General features: G+C 36.9%; 1 protein-coding gene across 1 annotated transcript in view; it reads right to left on the reverse strand.

Moving 5' to 3' along the window:
- Nucleotides 1-23561, reverse strand: part of INSC (inscuteable homolog (Drosophila)) — a 63830-nt gene that overhangs the window by 12321 nt on the left and 27948 nt on the right. Inside the window, exons 6-7 of the mRNA XM_010295198.1 lie at nt 7628-7799; nt 5466-5644 (exon numbers count right to left, since the gene is read on the reverse strand). Of these exons, the coding sequence (XP_010293500.1) occupies nt 5466-5644; nt 7628-7799 (351 nt within the window). The remainder of the gene's footprint in view (nt 1-5465; nt 5645-7627; nt 7800-23561) is intronic.

The following is a 23561-nucleotide window of genomic DNA, read 5'->3' on the forward strand; positions in this document are numbered from 1 at the left end:
AAACACTGTTTATGAGCTCACCTGCTCAGAACCAAGACTGCAATTGCAACCTCCACCCAGGCAGTGATTCTGTTTTGGAAAAAATTATCAGTGGCAAAACTCAGAGGCTGTTTGAAATCTGCCTGAAGGACTGAAGAACAAAAGATGACAAACACAGCAAAATGCATACATAACCATTTCTGACTTACAGCTTTATGATTGGTACAGCCTGCAGCAAAGTCTCTTGTTTATAGTTTCTGCAGTACACAGCCCAGCACCAGCCCAATTGTACTGTGAACCTGGCAGGCAACGGCAATGGATTGCGCTGACATAGCTTGTTTCCTCTAGAGAGACTTTACACTGAGTAAGTGCAATGTCTGCCCAACTTTACAGATGATTAAATAAAAATGCAGAAAAGTTAAACTGCTTCTTCAAAACCAGGACAGCAGCAATATTAAGAATTGATCCCAGGAATATAAACCTCACTACACTAAGCTAGCGACGAATAGCAGAGTTTTTCAATTGAGCTGAGATTTTACTCTTCCAACTGAACCTCTTGCTTTGCAAGTTGGAGCACATTATTTTATCCTGCATCAAATCTAAATGTGAAAGGCAGAATTGTAACTAAACAGGCATTTTGTCTCAAAAAGATTTAGTGTTTGAGACAGCCAGTGTTCAACCCCTGAAATGTATCATCCCATAACACTGACCACTTAATACTATTATAGTACACATACTGTTATTTATATTTTTATATTGTTCAAATGTATATGCAAAGACAGAGGTAACCAGTTAAAAAGAAAGAAGGGACGTCAGGGAAACAATTACAGTCTTACACAGAAAACTAATTAGGATATCAATGATATAACAGCATGGTTAAAATTCAGATAGAGTCATGTGACTTTTGGCCAAATTTTCATTTGTGCATCTGTTACTGGCAGCCTTGTTTCTTCTTTAATTTCTTAAGATTTTTTAAATAACTTAATTATGTAATTTATTACCTCTCTTTCTAGCTATATTAGTTGAAAATATGTTTTCTCAGTGTGATCTAGTCAATGCTGGAAAAGATTGCACAATTTTAGTGTATCGTTTGCCAACCACAGTTCACAACCAGAACACTGAAAGGGAAGGCAATTCTGACCACACATCTAGTCATCATTATACTAACACCAGAGCTGGATATTAATGGAGACGTGTGCAAGAAAACTGTGCAGATACCCTTTTATAACCTACTTGTCCTTACGTAAAGGCTTTGTGTTGCATTTTTACCCACAATATGTAAATCTACAAAAGTGTGTTGAACTGCAGAAAGGGTGTGTGAGCATGCAGTTGAACCATTTGTGACTGTTAAATATTACTTGCAGCTGATCTTGAAAATAATTTTCAAACACCAGACAGGAAGCTTAGGGCTACTGAAGTCAGACCTGACAGAAGCAGACCACCAAGCTTTGCTGCTAACCCTTGCACTGGCTGCTTGGGTAACATGCCATAGGTGATTGAGTCCCAGGGAACCACATGCATTTCTCCCCTGGGAAAGACCAGCTGATGGCTCAGCAGTGGGAGGGGTATTCCTCTTCTGATCCAACGGGGAGAGGGAGCTCCCCCGTCCATACTACTTTTGCTCCAAGAAGAGAGCTTTAAAAAGCATAAATGAGTACTCTTCATCAACTGCCTTCCCCTTGACCAGAAATGATTTTATTTAATACTTCTTGTCAGATGTAAGGAACGTGCACCTAACATGGGCTGCACTGCTCAAACTCTACTTCAAGCTCCCTGTTCTTAGCCCATACTGGCTTCCATACATATGGGAAAATTTGGACAGCAATTTAAGAAAATAGAGCCAGGAACCCCACAGTCTTCATGACAACAAGCAGAAGCTATAAGCAGTTGGCAAGGAGTAATAAATTCCCCGGTATTCAAGAAATTCAGACTGAGAAGTAGTACTGCAAGTTCCTTTCATCCAGGCAGGGATTTTCAAAAGAAGTCAAAAAGATCTGTTAATATTCTTGCTAAAAACGTTGCTCTCAAAGTCTTTCACTGGGTGCTAGGCAACATTTAAAAATCAAAACTTCCTTATGTTAAAATAACATCTGTCTCTGCACTCCTTTTCACCCTACAATCTCCCATGTAAGAGAAAAAAGGGGGAAAAAGACAACAAAAGGAAAACTTAAATGCCCTGAAAAAAAAAATGGATGAGCAGAGAAAAGGATCTGGAATGTAGACGAAGAATAATATTAAGAGTTTCAAATCTTAAATGAGATGGAAGCAGCAACCATTTCCATTTTCTCCTTCCAACTTAAAAGCCTTTCTCCACCTCAAACTTTTTTGAAACATAATTCATTGATTTTAGACATAGAAATAGCCACTTCAAAAACGATGTATTCACTGCACATTAATTCTTTGTCTGCCTGAATAACAGAAGATCAGAAGCTGTTAGACTATACCTCCACAACTTCACAGGTAAAGTGAGAATACTAGCAACACTGAAGAGACAAGTGGGAATGCAGAGAGAAAAAATTTATTATACATAGGCATACTGTGCACAAACATACGTATTTCATATTTTTCTATGTAGAGTCTAAAATGATGGTTAAATTCAAGTAGGCCCTGAATGATAAGGGTTTTGGCCAAACCCTTCTTCTGACAATGCTTAAACTCCATTAAGACATCTGACTGTATACATTACGCTGCTGAATTTAGGCATGAACCCTTCTGAAAGGATATTTTGATGCTCCTCTGAAGTAAAAAAACTGCTATTCAGAAAATAAGTATCTGCAAAAAGAAAAAGAACATGGCACATTCATATCCATTTTGACCCAAAACTAGAGGCTAAGGTAACTGCAAATGATCGCTTCATCTGACAACTCCTATACAAAGTATTTTGTTATAAAACTAAGCAATCTCAATGTAATATTGCTGGTGACAGAAGCAATACATGCTTCTATAAAATGGGCAATGATTATCTTGTTTATTGTTAAGTCCAGCACTCAGTTCTAGATTTCTTAACTGACCTAATCTAACTGCCTGGGAAATGAAAGAGGAAGGAGGCTGGTTTTCAGCTAGTGAGGGCAGGAAAAGTTTGTTATCGTTTGCACACAAAAGCTTTCCAGAAGTCGAAAGACAGAACACTTTTAGAGGTGCTTGAGCAGGAAAATACTTTCTGCAGGCAACACAGAATGCATCTGACATCCAGCTCCTGGGCAAAATGTTACTTATTTATACTATCATGGAGGATGATAACTAATCAATACTACACTCCTTAGATAGACTGTATAGAAGGACATACTGTGACTTTAAGATGAGATAAAATGGCACAAATGGAAACATAACTCACTGTTCCTTTCTTGCATTTCAGCCATCTTTCTCTCATTTCTCTCACAGTCTATTTTAGAAAATGACAATTTTCTTAAATCAGTAATAATGCTAAAGTAGTAATGTATTTAGAAATACTGCGTAGTTTTCTATAGGATAATTGTGTTACTTAAATTAAACCTCTGTATGAAAAACAGGGCATTTAAGTTTTAAGGGCTCTTTTATAACATTTTATGATAATTAGACCATATTTTGTTGTATTTGTTATGAATCTTATTCTTTGTTTAATTGTTCCAACATTTAGTGTAGCTTGATTCTAATTCATCTATTTTACTGGCCAGGATGACTTGATCATTCAGAATGGACATCAGTCCATAAAATGTATTCCATAGTGGTTGCATATTCCAAAATAAAAACTTGAATCAAAAAATTTCCAAACCTACTCAACTTAAATCTACATGTCCTTAGGCAAATGTCTACTGGCTGGGATGTAATATATATATATTCCCCCGGTATATATAATGGGAAAAGTTGGTAACTCTATTATGTACCTAAAAGGAGTTAAAATATATATCTCAAAAGCCAAAATGGCAATTTAGAATACCCTTATAAAATATAGTATCGTAGTGTTGCTTTTCTCTCTAGCTGAGTGTGTTTTCATCATTGCAACAACTAGGCACAGAACAAATTAAAAAGCAAAATATTCCATAAAACTGTCGTAGCAGGCAGACACCCCACCCCCCCCAAATATAACACTGAAACAACTACCCTTTTGAAAGGTGAGCAATCTACTCAAACACACACTTGTTCAGGAATTCAAAGGAAAACTTCTCTTAAGGTTGTTAAAACTGCTTGACTAGCAACACTGACAGCTCTTAAAGACAAGATGAGCAGCACTCAGATTCCACCTGAGCATCAGGTGCTCAGTAATAGAACAACACAAGGTATGATTTTATAGTCTCCATCGCTGCAGAAATAACAAGAAGTCAGTTCAGAAACTTACTGCAGCACACCACAGAAAACATCACACCTTTCTGATCTAGTTTTTCATTTCAAGAAGGAATGTAAGGGGTTATTGGGGTTGAAATGTCCCCAATTCTTGGAAGGAAGCCATTCAGTTCTCTGTTCCTCTAGCTAATGAGATGTCCTGCAAGCTGCAAAAGGCCTGGAACTGGTCTGTTAACTAATAAAGTCATACATATTTCTTTAACTGTCTGCCTGCCTCATACAAAGAAGGGACTTGCTATGCTACCCACAGAGCAAACTGCAAGCTCACAGCTGACAGCAGAATTAAGATGAGGGCATAAACAAAAAAGGAAATCAAAACTATAAGAGCATACAGGAGGAACAAAAAAAGAAGAGGAAGAATTGTACATATGTAATAATAGTTTACAGCCATATCAAACACCACAGCTGGTGTCCTTGACTTTGCCCAAAGAGCAATACAGTAATTATGGCTTAACTCCATCTTTTCATAAACACTCCTGAGCTGGAAAACTACTGAGTGCTATTAATATAAGCTAAAGCAGCCCTAATAACCCCCCTAGAACACCAATAATCAGTTTCTAAGGTCCATTGTGCCTTGATTTCCATGGCCTGGCTCCTGTTGAAGGTTACACAGAGTTTTCTGTGGCAATGCAGATCCCAAGTCTACCATAAATCATCTTTTGGCTACTTCAGAGGTGGGAAGGGGATGGGCTTGTGAGGCCTGAATTATGGACTTCTAGTTATATTCACAATGTCTCATAAACAGAAGTAGGGTAACAGAGCTGACTAGCAACATCCATCCCTCAGTAATAGCTACTGAAACCCTCAAACATCATACCTGTTTCTCTGCTGAGGTGAAATTCATCACTGAGATGCCAAATAAGCAGTGCCTCTACAGCACCCCATTGCATGGTAGTGCCTGATGAAAAAATACTTGATCTAGTGTCTTAGAAATATGGAACTTAGCTTCCTCCCCCCCGAATCACATTAAAAGCTTTCATATTTCATAATGCTCATAATAGAAAGGAGCAGAAGCAGATAAAGAAAGAGCTATATATTGAAAAGAACCAAAAACGGAAGACATGAAAGCAACTTAGGTTTGACTATGTCAAAACAGACATAGACCTGAAACCTGTTGACTTTTACACAAACGTGCTCAGACAGCATCTTGCTGAGAAACTGCTCACCTGATCTCGGGAATATGGAGTATCCACTATGTGTTTGTCTGAACATGCTGCTAGAAGAATTTTCATTGCATTTAACTGGAGTAATATTTCACAGGCCATGGTATCAAAGAAAGTAATATTGGCAAGAGCTGCTGAAGCCAGTAGGAAAACTTCACCAGATGAGGCTTCTTGGCACAGTTCTAGGAATGCAGAAGTTGAATAAAAGTAATTTCTTCATTGCAAAAATCATGTTTAGGTGTTTCAAATCAGTATTTAAGCATCTGCAACTTGCATTAGTAATCTTAGTATCTAAGACCAAGTTCATAATCATCAAGATAAACATTTTAAAACAACAAAGAAAATGCTCTTTTGTCAGTTATATAATATATGATGTTGTTAGGGTGCTTCATAACCTTAGGCACCTTCATTTGAACCACAAAAGCAGGGAAAGATGGTAAATACAAACCTAGACACCATGTGTTTCTAACATTCATCTAATTAATGAGATGGTCTACTTAGTATACCATTCTACAGGGAGTATTCCACTGAATGTTCTTCAACATAAAGCTTGATGTAACTAAATGAAATACAGGAGGCAGAAGGCTAACAGTAACAGATCCATAAGAAAATAATTCTGCTATATATCCTATTTTTTAGAACAAGATACTTATACGTGTTGCCTATCTCTAAACCTATTTCTCTATAGTCAAAGATCACCTTGCATATTTTCCAGCTTCAATAGGAAGTGCTGAAGACACAGCTCCCTTTTAATTCCTTACACACATGTATTTTAACTAAGATCTGAATCACCTGGCAATTGGATTTCAGCATGGTGTAAAAATTGAACATATTACAGTAATTCAATTACTGAGTTATAAATATTACAAGGAAGCTGGTGTGTTATTACTGAAAGGGCTCTTCCAAAGTTATACATGTTCTATTTTTAATGCTCATATTTCTTGGGCAGAGTATATACTACTAAAACTCCTGTGGAACTTAAACAGTGCCAATCAGGGAAATGCTCCACCTGCTGATATCTTCTGGACAGTCTGTTCAGATTGTCCCTTGACTGTGGTACACTGTAATAACCTGGATAATAATCTGAAATAAATCACGTCAGGTGCCACTAGCAGTCTAGCTACAGCAGAACCAAGCTCAACACAGGTTAATTCCACCCATTAGATTCAGGGCAGGTTCAGAACAGAACTTTCAACATTTGTTGCTGGACAGTCTGGTCGTTAGGAATAAATTGTTTCCTTGATTCCTGCAGCACTAGTTCTGTTTGGGCATACCAAAGAATGCCTAAATACATCTCAGATAATTCCCAGGCGCTGCAGAATCCTCAAGCACTGACTGGCACTACTATACTCTTTCCTTGTTCTATTTAAAAAGAACACACCAAAAACATGCATGAAAATTGACGTTCTGTAGTTTAACTGTAACCATTGAGCTCAGTAGAGGAATATTCAGATGTATTGATCTATTATACATGAGAAATCAAACTAGATGACCCAAACTGTACTTTTAGACATGAAGCTCTGGAAAACTGAATTTCCAGATCAGATAGCGGAAGCAAATGCTTGACTGAAAGCTTCTGGTATTTGAGAGGGATGGAGCACAATGCCAGAAATAAGAGAATCCTCTCTTTAGAAAGTCATGAGAAATGTCATCTTGTTTTTCTAAGTGTCCTCATTGACCCAGGTAAGGAAAAGCTTGCTGTTACCTTTACCTCATTTTACCATGGCCTAGACAAGGCCTCTGTAATGATTGTCTTGTAACAATGCCCATAGATTATACTGCACTGTACTTTTCCTATGAAGTATCATACAAATGTAGATGCAGTGGAGAGCTTGAGTTCCAGCAAGTTTAGAAAATACAACAGGCATAAAGGTTAGCAAGTATTAGAAACTGGTCTTTTACAGACAAACATGGGACAAGAGGATACTTTGCTAAGTCTTTTCTGTGGCTTTAATGGTAGAATTTCACACAGATATTGTTTTGTCAAATATGCATACATGGAATAAAAAATATTATGTAGCTTCAGAATGCCCTGATGCAGTATTAAAAAAGACTGAGTTCTTTTATCCGTCAAGTAAAGAATGGCAAACATTATTTAGGCAATATTTCTAATGAGAGTAAGTCATTTTAAATGGAAAGACTCAGAAGTCCCATAAATAACTTACTGACAAGTGCTGTTACAATTTCTTCCATATTTTCCAGAAAGCTGCTGAGATGCTGAGTGAACGTGAGATGTGGAGATGTGATCTGTGCAATTACTGCTGCTGCTTCTGCATGAGTAGCTTCAGAATGGGTGTTATCAGTAAGAATCTCGGCCAGGCACAGTATCCCATCAACCTACGGAAAAACAATAGGTATAGGTTGGAAATACTCAAGGAAATTCTTTTGCAACCAAAGATGGGTTTATAGTTCTCTTTTCTTGGTTGTGGCTAAATTACTCAGTTTATTTTCAAAAATGGCTTAAACTTGGTGGCATTTATGACATAAGGAGTTTAAATTTAGCAAATACAAATGAGTTCAGCATAAAAGTTTGCTGACCAGCAAAAAGTCTTGCATTTCCTTATCTCGTAATGTTTCTGCTGAATTGATTATTGTCAAACAAAGAAGTTTTTTTCTGACAGACGTCTCAAGTTATACATTAATCCAAAAAAAAGCTCTTATAAGCTAACTGCTACTACGCCATAGCCTCACTTAAGTGCTTGTCTGAGTGTATCCTACTGCAAGACTGGAGCCTGAGTGTGCAGTAAGTTCTTCACAGACATATTTTTTGCCATTTTTTTCTGAACTTGTCACAGAGTCATGACAAAAAATACTATCAAAAAATACTATTGAGACACCTTATCCAAAGTGCACCTCATGAGCTTGCACAGCTCTCACATTAAAGCTAGGTCCTTATATCCTTACTTTCTTGGAGGAGAAATAGAAAATGAGTAAAATGTACATAGATTTATGCTTTTAGAGTGTCTGGAGTGTTCTAAACTCATTCTTTACACAGATTAGGCAGATACATCATATATGCGCACCTCGCTCTGGATTATAGGACATTGACACAATGAAAGACTGCAACAGAGCATAGCCAATGGGATAGCTTAAGCTGCAGAAACTTATCATCTGTTAACAACCAAAGCCAGCAAAGGAAGGTTCTCTGTAGACAAGGACATAATCTGTGAATATTCAAATTAACAGGACTATGTTTCTTCCCCTGTTTAACATATCCCAGAATAATTCATCACATTGTCAAGCAGGTAGGTAGATGTGCTTAGAGGGGACAGAGCATGAAGATTTATGTAATTAATTATGGACATGTTTATGTCAAATCCACATAAATTAACTAATTAAAACCTTTATATAAATGAAACTAATGTAACTAATAGGGACAGTTTACAAGTGATCAGAGCTTTTACATATATCTGAATAACTTTTAAAAACTGGCCTTATTTATTTATTTGAAGTTCTGAAAAAGTGTGGGGTCAATCACCTTACAAGTTGCTTGGACACTTTAAGATACAAAGAGGAATTATGAAGGCTTAGCACTGAAATATACTTTAACAGTCAAACAATAACAAACCTACATTTGTGTTGTACACTCACCAAGACTCTTAGGTCTGTTGTTCAGACTGAATTCTCTGTCTATTCAAAGCTTCCTCAGAACATGCACATTAAGTCCTATCCATTATCTCCACAAAGGGTATTTAGCATATCTCTTATTCGCATTTTTGTTATTTATTAATACAGAATGTTGAGTTATCTTAATTACTTATCTTGCAATGGGCATGAATTAAATTATTTGATAAGAACTGACAGTTACTGTATTTTACAAGAAAAGCTCTCAGATTGATGGGAGCAAAAATTACCCTCTGGAAGATCATTCATTGGGATGCACTTTTTAATAGGCAATAGACTATATCATTGGAACTCTAATAACATAGATAAATACAAAAGAAATTATATCTCTATTTTTCCTCAGATTACAAATGGGATTTAGTATAGAAGCTCAACTACTGGCAAGAAGAAGAAGAATAAATTTTCAACATTAAACTTTTTCTTGACAAGCTTTCAACATTAATCTACCTACAGCAAAATATTTCCTCCTAGTTATGGCAGAATTCTACAGCTTGAAATAGCAGATTCACATAATTCACTTGGCTTCAAGATACATTAATAGATCTCAGTGTCAAGAATTAATATATGTCCTCACAAGATGATTTAGTAGCCAAAGTGTGCTAGACAATATCAGATGCAAAAACCCCCAATTTTGTCACCTTGAAACCTCCCCAGATCACACCTTGTCTGGAGTTCGAAGGATGTTAATAACAACAGTCAGTATAAAAAGTTAAATATATTCCAAGGCATTAAAAAAATACTTCACAAGAAACTTCTAAGATCTGGTAACAGATACAGCACCCTTCAGCTCTAAATTTACTGGTTAAAATTCACTTGGCCAACTCTTATTCAATGACCTTGATAAAATGACTTTAGAGTAGTTTTAAGCTATTTCAGAGCAAGTAATGGCTTATAAAAGACAGGTACAAGCATGTGGTTAGGTTTTTCCATCACCACTGATTGTTTATATCTACACTGTAAAATACAAGCTTCTAACAATACAAGGGCTGTACTCAACTTTTAAATTACATACTTGATTTTTTTATTTGCTAAGTAATTGTTTTTTGGAAATTGGGAGTTGCTGAATTGTAAATAGAATTAGTTATATGTCTTTATTCAGCATAAAGATAAAATACATATTTTGGATCCATGAGAGCCAGCACTAGTTAGTTTTTCTCCTTTCTATTCAGAATCATGTAAAATACTAACAAATTCAGCCTAAAATTTGCTCTATACAATTTTGTCTCCCATCTTAAATATAGAAAATAAAAAAAAAAAAATTTTACTCCAGCAGGCAACCCCATTTATACGTGTCTAGCAATAAATTTTAAAATGACAGGGGAACAATCTAATAAAAGCACTTTAACATCCAAAAAGAAATTGCTGCTCAAAGCATTTTTATAATTAGGTTTCACACTGAAAGGAACTTTGGATGGCTGCCCTGTTTTCTGTTTAATTTTGGTGAAGTAATCAGCTAAATGTCAAATCTGTTCATCACCTTGGCAATACAAAAGAACCAGTTAGCCAGATAATGCAAACAAATGAATTCCATGAATGCAACAAGATGCTGTGGAGACCCTGCATTTGAGGAATGGTGTTCAGTAAATGCTTGATCACTCATATTTCAATACTGATAACTGGAAAAATGCCAGGAACTTACATCCTTATGAGCACGGTCCTGTTATAGAAACTTAATCCAAGTGACAAAATAAATATGTGATCGCTTTACTGCATAGATCAAGTTTTCTGAAAGGAAATAATTTCTTTTCTCTGCAATAGGAATGAATGAGTTTTGGGGCAGCTCTTTTCTTTCTTCAGTATACCTATTCTTCCTCCTAAAAGTATTAAATAAAAGTAGGCATCTGTTAAAGATACCAATACAGAACTTGGGATGAATTGCATTAATGACCTAATGATTTGAAATATTACACACAACAACAGTCTTAACTCTCTGCTTTCCACAATCAGGTTCAAGGCAGGCTTTCCATGCCACTCCATGAACCAAGACCCATTACCTTCTTTTTAATAATGTCTGTCTTCATTTGTATGAAAAGCTGCTGAAGGCCTTTTCTCGTACTATGACTTACTCTAACATCCTTGTTTGCCCACTCCTAACACTCAGGTGATCTCTACATATTGGTAAACTTTCTCAAAGTTTTTTTTTCATATTCTCTAAATTGATCTCCCAAGTCATCTTGCTGAGATTGGAAAGCCTTACAGGCTATCAGCTGATTTCCCACTGTCAAATCCATGGATAACATTATCAGCCTACAACTGTATGCTTCTGGTAGACAGCACCAGCAGGTTTTAAAGGAAAAAAGGAAAAGCAGTTTTAAAGGAAAAATGGAAGGGAGATGTTGAGATCCAGATATGACAGCAAACGCAGAAACAAAATCACAAAGGGCGTTGCCTCTTAAACATTGTCTCAACCTTCCCAGGAGGCTAGAGGAGAATTTCAAAAGCAGAGGCTGCATCAAACAGTCAAGAACTAACAGATCAGTTATATTTGTTATATCCTTTCACACATGCTGTGTATTAGCACCTCCAACTTGAAGCTAGAGCAGGTTAACAATATAGGTGAAGACATGAACATTAGCAGACTAAATAGAAACTGCATAGCTAGATAAAAACCCAAACACATTAAAATGTATGGGATGAGGAAGACAGATGAACAGATGGAAGGAAGGAAGGATCATCGTATTCAGACAGTGTTTGAATCCCCTACTTATCATTCTTTGAACACAATCTATATCACTCCCCAGACCATCACATGAACCATGAAGTCACTTAACTGTTCTGCAACTCCATTGAAAATGTCATCCAGCAGAATCCGTAAACAGGTTTTTTATGGATTTTTTTTTTTTTGATGACTTGTTACTCATGAAATGAATTCCTGATTATCAAGGCTGAGGTATATCCTATGTCAACTTCTGTAACTTATGCTGCACCTGTAGAAGGCCTACACGTCTTGTTTAATTTCTATGTTGAAAGAAAGGAAGGGAAAAGGACAAAAGTATTCTACCTTGCATACAATGATCTTTCATATTTGAAAAGTTGCCCTGCCAAGTGCTCTGCAGATAAAAACTGCCTTAGCTCCACTGAGAACTGTGCTGATTTATACCAGATTAAGATTTGGTCAGCTATTTTTAAAGTGAGATGATACATTAATAGAGTGATGCCATTAAAATGTCCACAAATACTATTCCAAGTAATCAAAGCTACCACAGCAATTCCATGGCAGCAGCAGTGAGCAGTGAACAAAACTGCAACGATTTCTATAACTACTGCGGTACAACAGTGGTCATGGGACCTAATTTATAAGCCATATTGTATACTCTACAGAATAGTGCAGGGCTGAATAAAGGTTGACTGGTTCCCAACTCAGTAGCTTTAAAACTGCTGGCAAAAACCTTAGCTTTGTACCTAAATTGGCTGTGGGTGTATGCTTTGGTTCATGGCAACTTCAACTAAAGCTTCCCTTTTAAACTTCCATCCTTCAAAATGACATCAAGCTAATGAAGAGGTATTTCTTCTTCCTTGTGTTTAGCCATCAAGGGGCAGTGTGAAGATGATCTGGTGTATATAAGGAATATTGTTATATGGCTTGGAAAAAAAAAAAATCAATCTTCTCTCTCTTAAAAAAAACCAAGGCAGTTGGCTATATGCATTAGATGTGGCAACACCTAAGTAGCAACATTGCACCCATGCTGCAGGAAGAAACAAACTGCAGAGCAAGGTGAAATAATAACTTCCTTATTCTGGGCTGACTAGGAATGAAAGGATAAATAGTATGTAAACCTTTTCTCCCCAAAAAACCTAGGGAAAGCAGTCAAGCAGTCACCTCACAGTGCATGTTCTTTGGCACTCTGAGATGTTCCAAGCTTGTTGCAGTTAAAAAGAATAACTGTTTGTCAAAGAGGTAGAGAATAAAGCCTTTTGCAGAAAGGGTGGGCAAAATCAGTAAGATTAACATCCAGACTTCTTTGTTGCCTTCGTTCCAAGGATAAGGGAATAGCTGGCTTTGAACTCCGTCAATTTTGAGGACTGATATGAAGGGTAGTCTTTTAAAATATTATTTCTGTAGCTGGTAAAAGAAATCGGGAACTGCACCGCTGTTAGCCTAGCAGCTCACATATTCCCACTCCCATAAATCACAGCTTACATTGCTTCAAACTACCCTCTACAAACATAGGTGAGCCACCCCAGGATACATTGAAATTTCCTGATCTACTCGTCATATGCCTCAAATTCTACAGGATAGCTGCTGAGTGGCTACAAAGGGCAGCGTGAGAAGAGACTGCAAAGGAATTCACTTGCAGTTATGCAGAAGTCATCTGTAGTACAGATCCTTTTACTCGACCACTATTGGTGTTTATTGAATTGGGATGCATTGATAAAACAGAAGGAAAACTACTGAGCACAAATGAGTACAGTGGCTTAGGAAAAAAAAGGCATTTGTCTTTGTACTCAGCATTTGTTACATTCTCTTTCTCCTATTCTGTCACAGCTAGAAGACAATCACAGTAATGACTCTGTTATCCATAATCTCAGGAGCATGTAAGAATAATAGAGAGCTATTTGTGTTTACATATGATAAAATTAGAGATTAAATTGTTCAAGTTATGTGACACATGACAGAAGCCAAAGGTTTCTCCAACTCTTTTGCCCTACATTTTTTAAGTTACAGGAATCTATACCTATTTGTAGGATTTTCTTGGTATATGCGTTACAAATTCCAGAAAGTATATGCTTGTTTCTTTTAAATAATGTATAAGGTTTTATATATTATACTTTGGGGTCTGAATTTCATTAAAATGAAGCTACACAGGCACAAAAAGGACTCAGCAACAAGATGAGAGGAACTGTCATGTGTTATATAAGAATGCTGAACAAGATACTGGGACCTGAAGTCTGAATCAGGGAAAGACCATACATTAGTAGTTTTCACATAGCCCTCATTTTTGTTTACCCCAGGGGATTATAGTCTGAGACAAAGGGAAAAAAAAAACCCTCAGCTGTTCCTATAAACAAACAGGGGCTCCAGGGTTATGCATAGCAGGGCACTCCAGAAAATGAGATGTACTCACCGAAAAAAACATGCTCCAATCATCTAGTTTTAAATAAATAATGTCACAGACACTTCACTGCATGAGGGCATATTCTCAAACACCTGGTGTCTGGCATTTAAAAACAGGATCAGTCTTTCAACATGTTTGATTACTTTCTATCATTTAGTTTTTGGTGCGACACCATGGATTTTATTTTCAAGAAGTGTCTGTTAGTGTACCTCTTCTTGAGAAAAAAACCCAAAAACTGATGCACGCCGTATTTTTAGAGGACCATCTTCATCTATTACAATAATGAGAAAGTGCCTCTATCCAAAAAGAGCAACATGGAGGTCACAGCCAGAGAATCAGTCATTATGAGCTAACCTAACTCTTCACAGTGCCTTTCTTCTCTCAGGAAAAGTATCTGATAATCTTCCTGCTAGAATTCTGGATGTGCTTAAGTCAACACTTTCAAACCTTAACATGATTATGCTAAAGAGTTAATAAAAGGGCTTATTATTAATTATAACTGTAGTTTCACATACAACTTCTCCTCTCATCAGATTAAAATTCTTGAACAGGTCATTATACCATGAAGCTAGGAACAAACATAACCCTACTCTGTGCTCAAAGTATGACAATGAAAACACCACAGCAGAAAGTAGAGAGTTACATTAGAAAGGAACAAAGAGTGAATGAGCAATGAAGGTAGCACAGCATGTTGCTTTTTTTTACTGTTACTTTAAATATGAGATTCTGCAAATGCATTCAAGAAACAGATCCTTATGCAAACAATTTTCTTGCAAATATTTCTCATTTCAATGGTGTCGGTTGGTTTAGCCTAAAAAATATCCAGAGTCTGTGAAATTCAAGGCCTCTACAGTATTTGAATCACATGTACACTAATTAAACACACCATAACAGTAGGACATTTATCTAATAGAGAGTATTAAATATATACAGCAGCTTGTTCAGAAAAATGTTTTTATGTCTAAATTCACATAATTGCCAAAGCTGACTCAGTGCTTCACCCATGTTGTTCCTTCTAAAATTTTTTGTTGCTTTTAAGAAAAGCACTGTTAGGCACCAAGGATTAATATAAACGTTTGCTACATTCATTACTTCACAATGGTTCTTCAATTATTTTAATAAATTAATTAAAATAAATTAGCTCCAGAACCAACCTTGTACATGCCAGAATTTTATTGGCAGAGAATTTTTACAAGCAAGTTATAGAGCTTTATGATAGCCATTTATAATGAAAACACTCACAGTACTTTAGCTATAAAACTTTTAGTGAGCAAGTCAATAAGAGTCCGTTCATGTTGTAATAGCAACAGAGGAAATTGCTACCCTTATTCAAACAAGAATTTCAAAAAAGTAAAAAAATAGCAGTTTTCATCTGGTGAAAATTGATGGAACTTTACTGGCTGCAGCAGATTCAAGCTATTTGGTCCTCTTCTGACAGTTAGGAAAATCTCCTTGGGTCTCCCACAAATGTTGATTTATTTCTATGACTGCAGTGGCAATAAAATAATTTCAGAATAGCTTTAAGCATAAGAAATTCAGATTTAAGATCAGCTGTTTGCATGGAATCTTTATAAGCAGTCAGAGGTCTGCCTGATGAGCCATCAGGTAACATGATCTCAGAGCTTTTTCTCTCCATTAACACCTCCCAGGACTGCTCTTTGGTCAAATATAGTTGCTATATTGATTCTATATTAGAAGAAATAAGGACAATGCTAAGAGGCTGAGAAAACAGAATATTTTTGCAAGCTGAATGTTGATTTTTCTTCTACTCAATTGTTTGCTGCCTTACCAGGTCTCAACATAAATAAACATCCTTATCAAGGATAACAAACATATGCATTTAAAGTTAAGCTATTGTTTGAATGCAGCATTGAAGGAAAAACAAAAACACAAATTTGGTTACACTTTGAATAGAGATTATTTTTTCAGCAAGCAAAGGTAGCTACAACATAGCACTTTGATACAGGGGCAGTTCCAATCTGCATTCAAAATAATATTTGCACTTTTTAAAGTAAGACTTACTTTCATAAACTGATCTCACATCAGAAAATGATGTCAGAACTCACTGGAATGGAATTTACCTAGTGAGCAAACTCCAGCTTCAATAGCCCAGGACCTTCTCTGGTTATTTTACATGGAAACATATGGAAGCATTATGTTATGGCAAAGATAAAACCTCAACTTGACATATTTTACCTAAGAAGCTGCAGAGATCTGGGAAAATAAGCATGTTGTTGAGGAAAGTCCCAAATACCGTTCTGATTCTGTCATCTAGTCACTGCCTGTTTTTCCAATAGTGTCCCTAAAGTATGAGCCAGTTTCTTCACTCTTTGAATAATACGCACAAGAGATGTTATGACAGAAGGAACCTAGCAAGTACTAAATATTAGAATTCCCCGATAACACTCAAAGTTCATTTCACATAAGCAGTAAAAACTCTAATTCCATATTCTGAACCAACCTAATCCTCCAGATCTGTAAAGGCCAAGTCTGAGAGAGAAATTTCAGGTGACAGGCTTCATTCTGCCCCCTGCCAGTCCGTAAATAACACAAGATCCACTGCAGCTCTCCACAGAACAGTACAGAGCTTCCCCTGGCTCCACGATTAGGACCTATTCTCTTCTGCTTCAGAGGGAAGCACAGATAACATCATGGGACATCTAGAAGAGATACTAGAAAAGCATGACAACTGGAAAACAGGGGTATAAACATGTCACTGAAATCAGAACTACCAAACCCTTGCAACCAAAGAACATAACTTTAGATCAAAGTATACCAAATTTCTAGAAAGAGTTCAAATTCTGTTAAAGATCAAGGAGTCAGGGAGAAAAAAAAAGGCTGTTTTAAAAGACAGTGCCTTTCTAGACACTAGAATTAAATAGTGGTTCACTGGATTCTCACCTGAGATTTGCTTGCAGGACACTCTCCCTTTCGAACAGCACGAACAGAATAAATGTCATTTGCTTGGGAACCCATTTTAGAATAATTCAGATTGTAAATAAAATATTAAAATTGAAATATTTTTACAATATTTCAGCTCTACAGCTGACAAAGAACAAAAGGAAGAAATAATTATGAACATGTTTCTATTTATACTAGGATTTTAGCACTTCCAGACACCTCTCACAGTATAGCTGTGTCCAGCTTCATTGGGCAGCAGGTAAAGCCCTGGTCACATTCTTCTCACCCTTGAGAAAGTGTTGCAACAAGACTGAGCTAGCACTGTAAGCAATGATAGCAACTGCTAGCGAAAAGCCAGTGCAAAGTCTGTGTTGTATTACTTCCACTATTTTTTAACAGAGCAGAATTCAGTGTATTTTTGAAATTTACTCTGACTGATGTCTGATGAAGAAGGTAAGCTATACAAAACAAGGCTCAATATAAACAAATTATGCCAAATTCAAAGCCAACAAGGATCCTGGGGGAAAAAAGAATAATCAGTTCAAATAATTTTTGAAAATAACCCACACATTTTATTCTTGCTTATCACTAGATTAGTAATCTCCAAACAAAAAATTCATGCCAATATGTCTCACACATTTTCTTTTGCTCTCTCCACATAACTAACTTAGAAGAAGAGATGGCCTATTAAAGATCATTCAAAACTTTGTCCTGGACTGAGTCTCTGGCCTGCTAAGAACCACTGTCTCTCTCACTTTCATGAAGAGCATGCTACAGACTTAGTTTCACACTAAATGTGTGAAATGTGCCTTGCAATTCAGGCACATTAATCATATGACAAACAGAAGTCTTATTGTTCACCAATAAAGTTAGGAGCCGTTAATAAAAGTCTTTCCACAGGATCAAGATCTAGTTGAGCTAAGAACTGTTCTACATCCCATATTGTCCCAAATTTCACTATAGGAATACTCTCAGACTGCGTAGCCAGCTAGATGTTCTGTTCATAGTGTCTGCTCTCAAGTTCTGTTTAATAACCTAAACAACAGTTGTTACATTGAACAAGTGGGCTTTTGTTTTCAATATATTTATAGAATTGTGTTCTTGAAGAGACTTTGTGTGTGTGTGTGTGCGTGTACATACAATAGTTAGCATCGTAGGGTTTTGTTCTGTGACTGTGCTTTATTCTAATTCCCAAATCAAATACCTATAACATTTGTTTCCATATTGTTCCACATCAAAATAATTGCCATACTGCCAATAACAAAGATAGCAGCAACACTGTTGGAGTACTCTAATTAAATGCTTCCACTCAATGCCTTCTAGTGGTTCTTCCTGAAAGCCTATGGACAAAAATTTGTCACAACAATGTGAAATTTTGTTAACTGTGAGATCTATTAAATATCAGTATGGTTACTAGATGTGTCTTTGTAGTCCCAAAACAGCTATATTACCATTCACATGTACATGACATTTCCCTTGAATATATACACATTTTAAATGAGTTTCTACCTTGCTTTTCTTTTCTGGAACTGTTATGTTATTCTTGGAAATTACAATGACTGGTTGACAATTTTAGAGAGTACAACTTTTACATTTAACATTCAGACCCCAAAAAGAACATGTGTGTTTATAACAGCACTCAGACTTCAGCAGAGCAATGTAGAGGGTCTTCTTTACATCTTTTTCTCAAACGCTTTTTAAACTACTTTGTAAAGCATCTTTTATCATGCATCCAGGGAATTTTACACATTTACTTCCAATTAACTGTTGATTTCCACTCAGATCTTCTCAGGCCCAAAAATTCATTCACCATGAACTCTGGAGAATCGTTAGTTACATCATTGAAAAAATATAACTTTATTAGCAAAGCAGATCCAAACTACCTTCTAGATGGTTCTTGCCACAGCAGAAAGCTAAGGCTTCCCACTCCTTCTGCACAAAGCCTGCAGGGTGTCTTTGTGATTTCCATTGCTAGCTATTATGGACTAGTTGCCCAGCTGCAACAGAGGTATTGGCTGGGATTTATTGACACCTATGGCTAATATCCTTGGTTGTCTTACTGAAGAACACCATCAACCAGAGGTAAAATACAGAAGTCATTACAAACCAAGATGAATGACCAAGGTAAACACAAGACACGACCTACTCCCAAGCCTGAAGGATTTTAAGGGAAAACGCAATTGTGTTTCTGTTCAGAACAGCTGGCCACAAACCATTCTGCTTTAAAAAAAAAAAAAAAAGGAAAAAAGTCTAATCAGTCATCTTTTAATGAGCTTTAACAACTGATCTTTCTTAATTCAATTGTAAATTTAATCCATGTTGCTGAAAAGGTCTTTGATTGTTATAGCATTTCCTATATCTCTCTCTGTTATTTTCTCTTTCCTGTAACTCTGAAATACCATTTATTGGTATAGGCTTACCCTGACTGGCTTCTTTTTAGGATCAGAAGTCAGCACTCACAGCTTTCTTTAAAAACTAAGAGGAAAAAGGAAAGAAAAAAAGCCAGCGTCATCTCTACTTAAAATTACTTCCTTTTCCATTACCACTTTCAGCAATTGACATACTTTGTGTCTTTTTCTTTTTTTCTGTGAGAAAAATCAATTGTAATTACATGAGTATGTCTCAATTAGCTGTCCTTTTTCAGGATGAAAGTCTTCCTCTGATTAATTGGACTTCTCTGTCCTAATGTCTTCTCCAATGCCCTAGATCCTAGGTGCCTTACCTACTTCATACATTTTGTGGCAAGTCCTTCATTTTGACTAGTTCATACAAGACAGAAATTCTTTGAGCAGAGAAGTGGTAAAACTGTGCCAAAAATTAGATGCAAATATGTTATTTCATGTTTAAAGGAGCTTGAAGGGAAGATGAACCAAAGGGGAACAACACACAGAATTTTTACTCAGGGTAACATCAATATCGCTTGCAATACAACTTAGATGGCAAAGCCAGGACAGTAAAGGTGTAGGGTGTGCTTCTCAACATAATTTGACACAGCGGCACAGAAGGGAATTCAAACACTGCCAGTTCCCTGGGGCACAATTCCTCAAAAATCCTCTTCTGAGTAAGTGGAAAAGCAATTTGTTACAGCATTTAAACACATACAATAACTTCCTCTAACAGGAGCAGGAAGTCAGGAGACATATTGCTTAATCCATGAGTATTTCCTAGGTGAGATCCTGTGGCTCATAACCAGCTCTTCTTCCAGGATACAGGATGAGATAGGTGCAATCTTTAGTGGGTAACAAAAGTGGTGTCTTATGGCTTTTAATAATGTTGCTCATAACAAATCGAGTATCTAGCTCAAAAATAAATTGGAAGCCTATTCTAACAGCCCTGATTTGCCTTCTTTTTCATTATCATTCCTTCTTCAACCTAGACAGTAGTACAACAACATGTTTGGATCAGCCATGAAGTTCACATCACACATTTGAGGCAGCTTCTTACTCTTGAGTGATTTAATTTTGCTCTCACACACCCTGTGCTATAAAACAAAGATAAAAATCTACTTCCCTACCACGACATAATGCTTGGATAAATACCATTGTAATTATGCTACCTATTATGATTTTAAAAAGCAGTCATTTGTCCAGAAATTATGAGAGTATTTCTTACACTGAATAGTAACCTAATCAGCAGAAAGTCCTGGTGACTTAGTGGGATCACTTGAAAATACAGTACTGCAACAGTGACAGAGCATGCACTTAACAAGCAGCCTCTTCTGCCTAATAACCTTTGCACCTATGAAAACAATTCCCAAGTGTGTAAATAAACTGGTCCAACTTGTCATTCTCCCTTTCTTAAACTCTTTCTTGACTGTAAAACAACAGTTACTTGAACATGCTTTCCTGCATCCAGGCTCTCCTTGCAGATCTAAAGTAGTTCCAGCATGGCCAAAATGCCAAAGCATCCAGTGCTTACAATGAAATGTTAAAATAAATGCAAAAAAAAAAAAAAAAAAAAAAAAGGCAGAGGATGCTAAACCAGTTAAAGATGAAAATTTTCTAGGATATTGGATCATCACCCTCATTAATCACAGTTTTCTGCTAATACCAGACACTGAGTAGACATGCAACCTGTAACTGAAATCTGAGCTCAACAGCACTAGGTACATGGGAACATTATTTTAATTCAGTCAATTCTCTTTGCCTCTACAAGTCAGTTACTCACAAAACCCTGTTCATCACAACTATTTGTGATACATGACTCCTGAGAAAACAATAAACAGAAGATGACACATCTCACCTCATTCCCCACAGAGCAGCATGTTGACCGGCCTCATAGTCAATAATATATTCTTTACAGAAATACGATATTCCATACACATTGTAACATACTGAGGACTCCATGTTACTGGGGGTTGATCTGCTTATGGCTTATTATTACTGTCCATTTATTTTTGGTGGTGCTACTGTTAGCATTGCCTGAATTTAAAACATTAAAATATGCTCCCTAGAGACTTCCTTCCCACCTACATGACACGTCTGGCATTCCTCCTGTTCTCACTCCTCTCTCGCACACCTTACAGCCTATTCAGACTATTGCATCTAAGCCCAGGCTGCGACTGAATCAGGAGCTATGCTTTCCTTCCGTTCCCCCTTGCCCCCATGCACACATGCTGCTCTTCACTTTCTCTCCAAGCTTTTGAAGCTGATACTGTTGCTGTTCAAACAGTACTTTAGGGCACTAGGAATAGAGGACATTTTTCCTCCACTCCCCAGGATACTCTTGAGTAGATGTTGCTTAAGGTTTTCAAACTAACGAACGCAGCTAAAGCAGAGGGTCTATCCTATAGGAAAAAGTCCCTCACATTCTCCATAGTTTGTTCTGAGTAGACAGATAAATGCTCAGGTAACCTAAACTTTTCAAATTAAAAGCTAGGTTGACAGGTAAGAGTTCTTGATTTAGGAGAACGCTTAAGTTGTGCATAGCTTTGGTCCTCATAGACCTACTTTCCCAAATCAGCGCCTGCAGTCCTAAACTTGGGGTAGATTTGGTCAGACCTTATCCATCAGCAACAGAAATTTTGCTGTAATTCCAGCCTCCACTGGGTGCCACTATTGCATAACACAATGTGTGGATTACGCTGCATGAATCAACAAATTGTCAAAAATGACTTTCAACTTGCACTTCATTCTCGTGAAGTTTTCAAACCACATTCAGAGAGTTATTACTCATTTTTTATGTCCTTAAAATGCCATATGATAATCCTTTTAGAGACAGAAATACAAGGAGGATTTAATTCTTCCTAGATTGCTACAGCTAAAAGGCTCAAACACAGAAGTGCTCAGATTCTTTCCTGATTTTGTATTTGAATAAGCCTTTTAGCCCCATGAGTGGATCTGCTCCTCCATGCTGACTGACAATCTTAGCACGCTATTTTGATCTATCTTTTTAACCTCTGAAGGGACAATAGCCACATCTCCATCTAAAGTGCTTTGATGACATTTCAACAACCACAAGTGTAAAACCTTACCACAAAGCCATAGGTGACCTTAACAACACTTAGTGAGTGTTCTTAAACCATGTATACATCAGAAGGATGGCAGTAATGCTAAAAATACATTACAGTCTACCTTTGAATTTAACAGCAATTAATTATTACTTGTATGGAGTGGATGTAATTTCCGTTTGATGGTTAGTGCATATCCATAACTTGCTAGGTAACAAATTTCATTCAGGTGACTTAAGCCAGAATCCCAAAATACTGAGCTTTAAAGTTATGAATCACTTTGGAAAATTCTGTCCAGACAATGTAGTCACCAACCTTTTCCCAGGCCTCTGATAAGTAAATAAATAAATAATATCAATTGAATTTCAGTCTTACCTAACAGAAGATTTTCAGACCTTACACTAAACATGAAAAATTCTTACAGGCAAAAGACTGTTATAAGGAGATTTCACACTCTCCTTCCATACTGGAATTATTTGTCATATTATTAAGTTGACAGAAGTGACATAACCACAATTGTTTCAAGTTGCTGAAGACAGGGGAAGCAGTGTCTCAGTGTTTATGAAGCTTACTTTTATAACTTCTGGTCTTTTCTCTCACTCTTCTCAACATTCTTGTCCGGTGAGCGGTTGGTGGCATTGATAAGTACAGAAGTTTCAATAGCCATTGATCTTTGAAAGGATCTTAGCCTTTTTCTAACAGAAATCCAAAATACTTTCTTGAAATTCTGCCATATTCTGGCACAGATTTTCCTGCAAACAGAGGCTTATGTGACTCTGCCAACATCTGTATTATCACAGAGATAGGCAAAAAAGGAGAATGTGTAAGCAGTCGTCTGTCAGTACAGGTTTCTCTAGGGCAAAGAAGATATGGCAGGAAGAGAGAAAGAAACTATACGACAAACCAGGGGAATCAACAGAAGCAGACAGCAAGTAGACTGAATCTTCATCTGACCCACAGTTTTTTTCACAGACAGCTAAATCACCAGCACCGTCCAGCAAAACAGGTCTGTGGTGCAGGACTGGAGGCAACAGACAAGCCCAGTGCCCTGAAGTCTGGCCATTCCTG

The sequence above is a fragment of the Phaethon lepturus genome, unplaced genomic scaffold (genome assembly GCF_000687285.1).
Source record: "Phaethon lepturus isolate BGI_N335 unplaced genomic scaffold, ASM68728v1 scaffold8099, whole genome shotgun sequence".
Lineage (NCBI taxonomy): Eukaryota > Metazoa > Chordata > Aves > Phaethontiformes > Phaethontidae > Phaethon > Phaethon lepturus.